We start from the raw sequence: 10,522 nt of genomic DNA on the forward strand, positions 1-10,522 counted from the left end.
AATTTAAGAACGAAAGTGGGGGACCTAAGACCAGCGTCCCCCCCTGGGATCATGGAGGACCTAGAACTCTCCAGCCTTGACACCTTCAAGGACAGGATCTACTCTGCAAGGGGACAGTTGTGAGGAATCTGGCCATAGCCCTTGTACGAAGCTTCTTTGTCTGTAGCACTTGGCTATTTTGTGACGGCAGGAGGGAACCCTCAGCCTGCCAGTATCTGCCGGGCCTGACCACTGGGGCTGGGTGGACACAAGGCCCATTGACAGGCCCTGGCAGCCACCAGGAGGTGGGAGGGGTCAGCGCTTGTGGGGGTGTGAGAATGACTGCAACAGGCACTTCTCAACAATGGCCTGCTGTTGAAATGGGCCCCGGGCAGGGGGAAGAGTGGGAGCTTCATTCCAGCATTCCTCTCAGAAAGAGAGACATTTTCAAGCAGTGTGTGTCACGGAATTGGAATAAAGCAGGAGACTCAGAGGAGGCTCCTGTCCTGAATGAAGGACAGAATCTTGGTGCGTCATGGTCCGCCATAGGCAGACACACAGTCCCCCTGCACTGCCTCCATTTGGGCCCATCTTCCTGCTTGCCCCCAGGACAGAGCCCAGAGGAGGTGCTGCTTATCAACCTGCTGCGGCTGCTCTGTAGTCAGGAAGGCCTTGCAGAGTCCTGCACCAGAGATGGGTGAGGGGCTGCGTCTTACTGTGCTGCACTTGTGCAGGATGCGCCTCCACCGGCTCTGAAAGCAGGGCCCGGGCCAGTGCTGCTCGGAGTTCCCATCTGCCCTCAGGGTCTGCGATCCTGATGGGAATGTGCCGTGAGGGGTGTCTTTCGTGTGCCTCGAGGGCTCAATAAATGTTACCTACATGAATGAATAGCAGCTTCTAGTCTTCACCTCATTCAGTCCTTAACTGAGGGCATGCCACTCCTTTAGGATACCATCTATGAAGGGGCAGTGGTTCCTCCTTGAAATGATGTCAGGATTAGATAGGCAGCCGTAACAGCAGAAGATGGCAGGATGGAGAGGGCACTCCATTTGGTTCCAACCAAGTTATATGGGGAATCAAGCTGGCATGGCCAGATCCTGTGTTTTCTTCAAGATAATCTGGAAATTTAGATTTTTAGGTTGAATCCTCTGTTTTTTAAATACTGCTAATTCAGAAAACTTTTTGCAACTTGGGTGTCGGCCAACAAAACACTTTACATAAGTCAAATTTGGCCCAGACCTATGATTTTGCATCCTATTGAGTTTTCTTAGTAGAATTTGCTGGGTTTTCCCCACAATGGCCCTAAGAAGTAGGGAGGTGGAATTGGAAACTAAATGTCTGTCCACAGTAGATTAAAGAAATTGATAACTTCAAGTAGTGCAATACTATACCGCTGTAATCAAGAAGCTCTGAGCACTGATTTGAAACAAGCTCCAAGATACATTAAAGTGAGAAGTAAGGACAGGTGTCTAATAAGCTCATAATTTGTGTGCAAACAATTATGTGGTTCCTTTGGAATAGAAACTGCATGGTGGGGCACAGGGTGCAAGGGAAGGACATGTTGCTGTTGTATATTTGAAAATGGGGAGTTGTGGCGTTCACTTTGGTTGATGCTGTCTAGTATGACTGCCTGGCTCACAGTTGGTCTGTCTGAACATTGCCACTGCCTGTCTAGCTGAGGGTGGATGCTAGGCCAAAGAAGAGCCAATCAGATTCTTCCTCCTGGAAAGATGTGGAATCCATGCCTGGGGTTGCCTGGGCTTGCCCCAGTCCCAGGGATGAGGGAAGTCCCCACACTCTGGAGGCAGGAGGCCCAGAGTGGCCTGGCTTCAGGCCTTCCCAAGGCTGGCTGATTCACTTAGATTTCCCAGTATTTTCCTTTCAAGAGCCCTCCCCACCCCTCCCCTTCCTTTCCTTCTACAGTCAGATTCTTGCAGCCCAAAGAACTGTCCTGAAGAGGGGAGAGTGATAGAGGGAGTTAGTTGACTAGGGTCCCTTGGTAGGTCGCCCTGGAGCAATTAGCCACCAGCCCACTCTTGCTCCAACTTCTCTTCAACCTAGAGGAGGCGTAGGAATGTGGAAAATGCAGACATTCTTACTTGTGCCCAACTCCCCAAGCCATCTCTGCCTGCCAGCCCAAGGCTTTCTGGTCTAAAAAGCTCAGCTCCCAACCTCAAACAGGAAGGCTCAGAGAGGCACCTAGGTCACCCACCTGACTTCGATAAGTGCACCTTTGCAGAGACTGTCTCTAAGTAGCTCTGCCTTCCTGATCCTTACCTTGTCCGTGTGTTCCCTGACATGCAGTCAGGGTATTGGTAAGGAGGGCAAGATGTATATAAGGCTGAGGCCTTCCCCAGACCCCCAGTAAACACACAATCTAGTAACTGCTTGCTTTGCAAACACAGCTTAAGTTCCATAAACCCTGAACCCTTGCTCCTGGAGGATCTTTTCAACACTGATCCCCCCGAGAGACATCAAAGGGTCAAAGCCAGGAAGATTTGGTTGCAGCCAACAGCATCTCCTGAGCCAAGCCTGGAGCCCGAATAAAGACCTGGTGGCGCAGTGGTTGGGAGTCTGCCTGCCGATGCAGGGGACACGGGTTCGTGCCCCGGTCCGGGGGGATCCCACATGCTGCGGAGCTGCTGGGCCCGTGGGCCATGGCGCCTGGGCCTGCGCGTCCGGAGCCTGTGCTCTGCAATGGGAGAGGCCACGGCAGTGAGAGGCCCGCGTACACCTCCCCCCCCAAAAAAAAGACTGTGATCCTTTATTAGATGTGATCTCGGGGGTAGCAGAACTTGCTGCATTTGTCCTCTTTGGGCCTGACCGCCAAGCCAGCTGATCCGTCAAGGTTAAAGTCTATCCAGTCCTGAGGATTGGCTCTCTCCTGGTGCAGAGATTCCCAGGGTAGGGTGGGGGTGCCAGGCTAGCAAAGCAGCTGCCAGGCCGGAGGGAGGGGGAGGGAGGGAGGTGAGTGCTCAGAGGTGCTGCTGTGCTGGAAACTGGGAGCAGGGAGAGGACTGGTGTGGCACCTCCCCGGGTCACTCTCCTCTGTGCTGGGGATTAGTTGGGAGTTTTCTTCTGGCCTTGAAGGGAGCGGAACAGCTGCCTCAGCTGTTTTTTCCGATCATTGACGCAGCCTGGAAGGGAAGTGAAGTGTTGCCAGGGATGGGCTGTCCCAAGCAGAGGGGGATTTAGGGGGAGTGGAGGGGCCTGTGCTCCCACTACCTGTGGGAAGAGGGGACAGCAGGAGCCATGCAACCACGGATGGCCTATGGTTTGCATCCTGGCTCCCCTCCTGCCTGTCATGGCCCTTAGGCAGGTTATTTACCTCTTTGAGCATCCGCTTTCTCATCTGTAAACCAGGATACCTGCTTTATGGGGTGAATGTAAGGATCATCAAAAGAAGGTAATATTCACTGGGGGCTTACCTCAAATCAGGGGTTGCTTCAGGTCTAGAATGTGGACTGACTTGTTGAGCTTTCACGGGAATAACGTGTACAAGAGAAAACTGAGGCTCGGAGAGGTTAAGTAGTTCACTCCAAATCACACAATAAGTAGCAGGACTGAGGGCTGAACCCAGGCTATCAAGCTCCAGAGGCCCAGCTCTTAACCACCACCCCACATTGCCTTACCTTCTGGCTTTGCTCTGAAAATGCACTTAAAGCTAGCACAGTGCCTGGTAGCTAATTGGTTAAATGTTAGCCTTTTTCCCTTATCCAACCCCATGTGTCAGGCACTTTCATCTAAGAGATGGCTCTTCCCCGAAGGTGGCCCCTACTCTCATGAAAACGTGTCCCAGGCAGTCCACGCTGAGAGGCTGACATGACCTCCCCTCTCTGAGCATGTTCACGGTGTTCCCTTCCTTTTGCGCTCAGAGCTGATCCTTGAGGCAACTCCGTGGTCATTTGATCTTGGGCCAGGCACACTGATGGCACTCACGAATGGTGGCTGACTGACTGAATCCCCATGGGGACAACTACTGACCTGGAGGTGTCTGCCATCTTCTCAGCACCCCAGAGCCCCATCCCTGCCTCCTAGGCACTCACCAGCCATCAAGGCTTCACTGAGCCGAGAGTCCACTAAATGCATCCCCAGGGTTTTCCAAAGTGAGTTCCTTGGAACCTTAGTTTTAACTATAATTGGCTCATTCATAATTCTCAAATCTTTGTGTCCAGTGCAAATCTCTTCTTGGAGTTCTAGACTCATCTCTGAGTTATCTGTTTATCTTTTCACCAGTTCTCAACACATCCCTAACTCATTTCATCAGTACTCTTCCACCCCCAGCCAGCTCCTCCTGTATTCAAAACCACCCACCCAGACACTCAACTGGAGACTTCTGAAGCACTGGCTCTCAACCTAAGCTGTGCTTTAGACTTATCTGGGAGCTTTGAAAACTACTGACGTCCAAAGATACTTATCTCCAACAGGCATCAGTATTTTTTAATTCTCTCGCATGATTCCGATGTTCAGCCAAGGTGGAGAACCACTGTTCTGAATCTTAGCTACTCAAACAGGGTCCAGGAACCAGCAGCATTGATATCTGAGGTGGATTGTTAGCAAAGGCGGCTGCAATGATCCTCCCAGGCCTATATGCACCTCTCTGCAAAGTGACTGTGCCGCTCCTCCCATCAAGAAGTGGAGTCTATCTCCTTGTCCCCTGAATCTGGGCTGGACTGGCTTTGGCTAATGGATTGTGGTGAAATGACATTGTGGGATTTCTGAGCCAGGGCCTCAAAAGGCTTCGCTACGTCTTCTCTCGCCCTCTTGGAACCCTGAGACTACCATCTGAAGAACCTGGGGCAGGGCTGCTGGAGGATGAGTGGCCACCTGGAAAGAGAGGCTGCTGACAGTCAGTCTCAAGCACCACACATGTGAATGAGGCTATCCTAGACCATCACGTCTCAGCAAATCTGCAGGTGCCTGCAGCCCTGTGAGAGACCCCGAGCAACACCTGAAGAATCATAAGCAAATAAGATAGTTGTTTTAAGCTGCGAGGTTTTAGGAGGGTATGTTACACAACAGTAGCTTGTTAGGTATGCAGACTCTTAGCCCCCTGCTCCAGACCTACTTAGTCATAACTGCATTTTTAACAAGATTCCCAGGTGATTGCACAACTTGAAAGCATTGTATAGTCATCCTCCAACAACACCATGGGCAGGTACTAGGGGTCTGCTGTGGGAAAACCATTCACAAACCTTCTCTCCCTTGCTTTCCTGAAGGCAAACTACTTGACTTCCCAGGCTTCCATGCGGCTGAGGTGCCATGTGACCCAGTTCTAGTGGGTGAGAAGTCAGCAGAGGTTGCTGGGAAGGCTTCCCTTTTGGAATAAAGAGTCAAAGCTTGAAAGAAAGGCTTTGGCCCTTGGGCCTTCCTGTCTCTTCCTGCCTGAGACAAGGACACGGTGTCTGGAGTTGGAGCAGCTGTTTTGTAGCCATGAGGCAACAAGCATGAGCATCAAGGCAACATGCTGAGAGTGGCAAAGCAGAAAGAGAAAAGAGCTGGGTCCTTGTGCAGCTGTTGTGTACGGCCTACCCCATGACTTCCTGTGGCTTAAGATAAATCAGTTCCTATCTGTATAACTATTAGTTGGCTTGTTAGTGTTTGCAGCCAAACCCAATCCTAAATCATACCAAACTCTAAAAGATACTTAAAACTTCTTTTCATCAAAAGAGAGAAAAAAAAATGCCACAAACAAAATTTAAAAAGCAAAATGACCATCTCAGGAAAACGTTTACAGTAAGTTTGACAGAGGGATAATATCCTCAATATATTAATATCCAAGGCCTTTACAAATTTAGAAAAATGTAAGCCCATTGAAAAATAGAGTATGGACAGCTTACAAAAGAAGAAATGCAAATTTTAAATCTGAAACCCCACCCATAATCAATGGCATGCACAGAAAACAAGTCAATATTTTTACCTATGAAGTTGGCAAAGGTTTTTTGTTGTTGTTTTAAATTCAGAACTGGCAAATTTGTGTAATATTTCTAAGAAAGCAATTTGACTGTAATAAGTCCATCCTTTTGACCCAGTAATTCTATTCCTAGGAATCTGTCCTAATGAAACAGCCAGAGTTTCAGCTGAGCTTTATGTGAGAGGATGTTCTCACAGGATTATTTATAAAAGTGAAAAACTAGAATCATGCCAAATGCTCAATTATATGAAATTGATTTCCTAAATTTGGGGATGTTTTACAGCCATATGGTAATTTTGGTTTTAATTGTGCTAAGGGACAAGCACTAGCAGCCGAGCATTCGGGTTTTGGAGTCACAGACAGATCGGGGTTCAGGTCCCCGCTCACCACTCACAACCAAGCCCATCAGCATATGATGTAACATCTGGAGGCCATTTCCTCATCTGTAAAAGAATAAAAGCTGCCTAAAAATTAAATGAGATAATGTATGTAAAATAGTTAGTCTGGACCTGGCCATACAATGTTCCCAAAAGAGAGGCTCTTATTATTGAATGAGATGAAAAACGCTACATGGGAAATTAGACTCAAAGCTCCAGCCCGATGCCAATTTTGTAAAAGAAAAAGTATGAATATATGCATTTTTGAAAAACTGGATAGAAATGCACCAGATTGTTAAAGATGGTTTTACGTCTGGATGGGTTTTTTTCATTTTCTTCTTTAATTTTCAAATATTCTACAATGAGTATGAATAATTTTTATAGTCAGGGAAATTTTTCACTTTTGAAAAACCAAATTTAAAGTCAAGCCCCGAAGTCCTTAATTTCTCTTAACAATATATCATGCTTTTTGTTTACGGCATATATTAAGACAGAAACTATTTAATCTCTGTTTTACAGATGAGGAACAGAGAGGTAAGTCCCTTGCCCAAGGTCACACAGCTGGTAAATTGTAGATCAAATTAAAACAGTCTAACCACTGTGGCAAGCTGCCTCTTAGACTACTTGGCACCTCCCATGACTCATCCCTGGTGCCCACTCCCCACCTGGCCCCACATACCAAGGTGCGTGTTGGTCACAAAGTTCCCCAGCCCCGACAGGTCATGAGCCCCGTCTTCTCTGCTGACAGGGCCATCGTTCCACATGAGGTCGAAGCCTCCCACTCGCTTCTCCCTTCCCGTGAGTCTGGACAGGCAGGAGACAAAAAGGGTTAATGAAGGTGCACCTGGTAGGGCCCTAAGACTCAGGCTAGGTCCCTGACTGTTCCCTGCACCCGACTGGTGCCCACCCCGTCAGAGTACCTTCTTTTGTCCATCCATTCACTGGCCGTTTCCCAGGCGCCCACACAGGCCTCAGAGGGGTCAACCCCCATTTGTCCCCAGGCTTCCACACTTGCCCCCAGTAACATGCACCTATTTGTGCTTTCTGGTTTAAAGTCTGCTGTTCTTCCCAGACCACAGACTCCATGAAGTCAGGGACTAGGCCTGTCGTGTCCTTTATTGTGTCCCCTTGCTAGCACAAGGCCTAGCACATAGTAGGGGCTCAAATGTTTGTTGAATGAATAAGTGATGGTGGATATAGTGGACACCTGAGGTTCTGCCTGCTCAGCATACATTTCACCATTTTTTAGCCTGTGGGTACCTGGGTTTTTCTTTGGAAAACCATGCCTCCCTCTCTCACTCTCATGGCTCAGGTGGGGTTAACCCCACCCCCTGGGAGGTGGGCACAATACCTAAGTCAATCAGAGTCACAGTGATTGGTTCTGGGATGGGCACGCGACTCAATCCCCACCAATGAGCAATGAGAGCCCTCATACTTTTGCCAGAATAATTGGGGAAAAGTTAATACAGAGGAAAGAGATGAGAGAGAGGGAAGTGAGAACAGACAAACCAGCCAACACTGCCTGAGCCATTCCTGAAGTCAAACCCTGGATCTTTCTATTATATACACATCATTATATCAGTAAATAGCCTCTTACTGAGCACCTTCTGTGAGTTACACACTTTATAGTAAATTATCTTGGTAAATTAACAAACCTGAGAGGTAGATAGATATGAAATCTCCCATTTTACAGATGAGAAAACTGAGGCTCAGAGAAGTGAAGTGAGTGGTTCAGGGTCACACAGTCAGGAAATACTGAGGAAATCCTGCTGGACCAGTTCTCAGAAAACTGTAGTTGGCCTGCTCTGCTGGGACAGGGCTGAGTCCCTGGGCCAGGATCTGACCCTGTGTGGACATTGCAGTTTCTCCATCTGTAGAATGTTGGGGCAGGGGGGACAGAGCCATCTCTGAGGGCCTCTCAAGTCCCAAGGTTCTGAGTTCTCTATCCTCAGTGGGAACCCTGATGATCAGGTACAGGGATGCGTGAGCAAGGTTGCTCTCCCTCACCTAGCCTCCATGTCCACGATGTGCAGGGTGTCTTCCAGGAGGCAGGTCTTGAGCTCATAGTCCTCCTGGCTGCTGGCTGTCAGTGATGGGGATGCATTGACCTCCAGGAGCCACCTGCGGAGGGAAGGGAGTAGAGAATCTTAAGTGTACCTGGTCCCTGAGGCCCCTGGAATTTCACTGAGAGGCTAGATAGGGTGCCTGGGTCTCACCCTCAATTCAACCAGGGCTGCTCTCTCCACATTTCCATTTGAAGAAAGGTTTCAGGGGCTAAAACTTTCTTTTTTTAATTTAATTAATTAATTTATTTATTTATTTTTGGCTGCATTGGGTCTTCGTTGCGGTGCACAGGCTTCTCATTGTGGTGGCTTCTCTTGTTGCGGAGCACGGGCTCTAGGCGCGTGGGCTTCAGTAGTTGTGGCATGTGGGATCACTAGTTGTGGCTCGCGGGCTCTAGAGCGCAGGCCCAGTAGTTGTGGAGCACGGGCTTAGCTGCTCTGCGGCATGTGGGATCTTCCCGGACCAGGGCTCAAACCCGTGTCCCCTGCATTGGCAGGCGGATTCTTAACCATTGCGCCACCGGGGAAGCACAAAACTTTTGGAAACAACTGTCACAAACTTGGGCAATTCCCACAGGGTCCAGGTGGTGACTTATAAACCATTCGCCACCGGGGAAGCACAAAACTTTTGGAAACAACTGTCACAAACTTGGGCAATTCCCACAGGGTCCAGGTGGTGACTTATATGAAGCAAGTTGGTGGGGGTAAGAATGATTTTGCTGCCCTCACGCTTGTTATCGCTTTTCCTTCTTTCAAAAGAGCTGTGAGTACAAGAAAAACTCCTTTCCTAGTGAAACTTTGCCCATAAATGGTAACCAGCCTGACACATCAGGGGGTGGGGAGTAGCAGGGAGGGGTAGGGACTGTGGTGAGCCGGAAAGAGCATTCCATGTCTAAAGGGGCAGCTATGGAGGCTCTAGGAGAGTGTTGCCCTGTGAGAATGTGAACCCAGAATTGCAAAATCCTCTGACTCTTCCAGAAAAGCCAAAAAATCCAGATTTTTGTGTAAACATCTTCCAGTTATTGGAGACTGTCAATGTAAATCAACCGAATGAAAAAACATTGGGAAGGCCAAACTCAAAGTGTCCACAGGCCAGAAGCAGCCCAAGGGCCGCCAGCCTGCAACCGCTTGTTTTGTGCAACCCTGTCATTTTACAGACAGGAATCTGGGGCACAGAGAGGGGAGGGCTCACCAGCAGGTCAGTGGGAGGCTAGGGCTCCCTTTCCACTATCTTCTGCCTCCTGCCAAGCTTGTTTCCCCTTTCAGTGTCCACTTTAGTGCCCATAGCACATCTTGCATCCCCGGGGGCAAGGGAGACAGACCCGCTGGTGCCCGGCCCCTGTTGCTCTTGAACTTGGGCCCGACTTCGGTCTTGCTCTAGGGCTCCTACTCCTAGCTCAGAAAGCCCCTCAACAGCTATACAGTGACCCTGTATAGGGAGGGGTTTGGGTCCAGGAAGCTCAGTGCTGTAGGAGCAGCTCAGCCCAGGAACATGGACCCTGGGCCTGGCTCGGCCCTTGACTTACTGCATGACCTCAAGCTGCCTCAACAACCCCACTGGGCTTCTGTGCCCTGTTGTATCACGTAAGGGCCATCACTGTGTTCCCTGATAGTTCATCCTCAAAGCACCAGGACTAACAGAAGGGAAGCTTCTTGCCTGATAGGAGGGGAGGATCGCTGACTCAGCAGATGCTCAGGAAAGGCCTCAGTGCCAGACATGGGGCTCAGTACCTCACTTCTTCCTCATAACTATCTTACAGGCAGAGTGACCATTTTATTTTATTTTTTATTTTTTTTTGGCCGCACCGCGCGGCATGCAGGATCTTAGCTCCCCAACCAGAGATCGAACCCGTGCCCCCTGCAGTGGAAGCGCAGAGTCTTAACCGCTGGACCGCCAGGGAAGTCCCACAGTGACCATTTTATAGACAGGCAAGCTGAGGCACAGAAAAAGAAAGTGTGCCCCACTGGGAAGTGGCAGAGCTGAGCTCAAACCCGGGCAGTCTGGGTGCAGAGTGTGTAAAACATCCCTCCATGCTCTCCGGGCCGCGAGCCCACCCACTTACGGCTTGAGGTCCTGGTCTATGAGGATGTCATAGCCATACAGCTCGAAGCAGTGCTTGTCGCTGATGATCACCTTCTGCACGCTCTGCAGGCTTCTGATGAAGATGTTGTCCATGTCACTGAAGAGC

At 49.5% G+C, this 10,522-nt stretch overlaps 1 protein-coding gene across 1 annotated transcript in view; it reads right to left on the reverse strand.

Annotated features, from left to right (window-relative positions):
- Nucleotides 1-3,039: 3,039 nt before the first annotated feature.
- TTLL9 (tubulin tyrosine ligase like 9) overlaps nucleotides 3,040-10,522 on the reverse strand; it is a 46,329-nt gene continuing 38,846 nt past the window's right edge. Inside the window, 4 exon segments of the mRNA XM_007446897.1 lie at nucleotides 3,040-3,116; nucleotides 6,950-7,074; nucleotides 8,278-8,391; nucleotides 10,397-10,521. Coding sequence (XP_007446959.1) covers nucleotides 3,040-3,116; nucleotides 6,950-7,074; nucleotides 8,278-8,391; nucleotides 10,397-10,521 — 441 coding nt within the window.

Source organism: Lipotes vexillifer, unplaced genomic scaffold, assembly GCF_000442215.2.
Source record: "Lipotes vexillifer unplaced genomic scaffold, Lipotes_vexillifer_v1.1 scaffold75, whole genome shotgun sequence".
Lineage (NCBI taxonomy): Eukaryota > Metazoa > Chordata > Mammalia > Artiodactyla > Lipotidae > Lipotes > Lipotes vexillifer.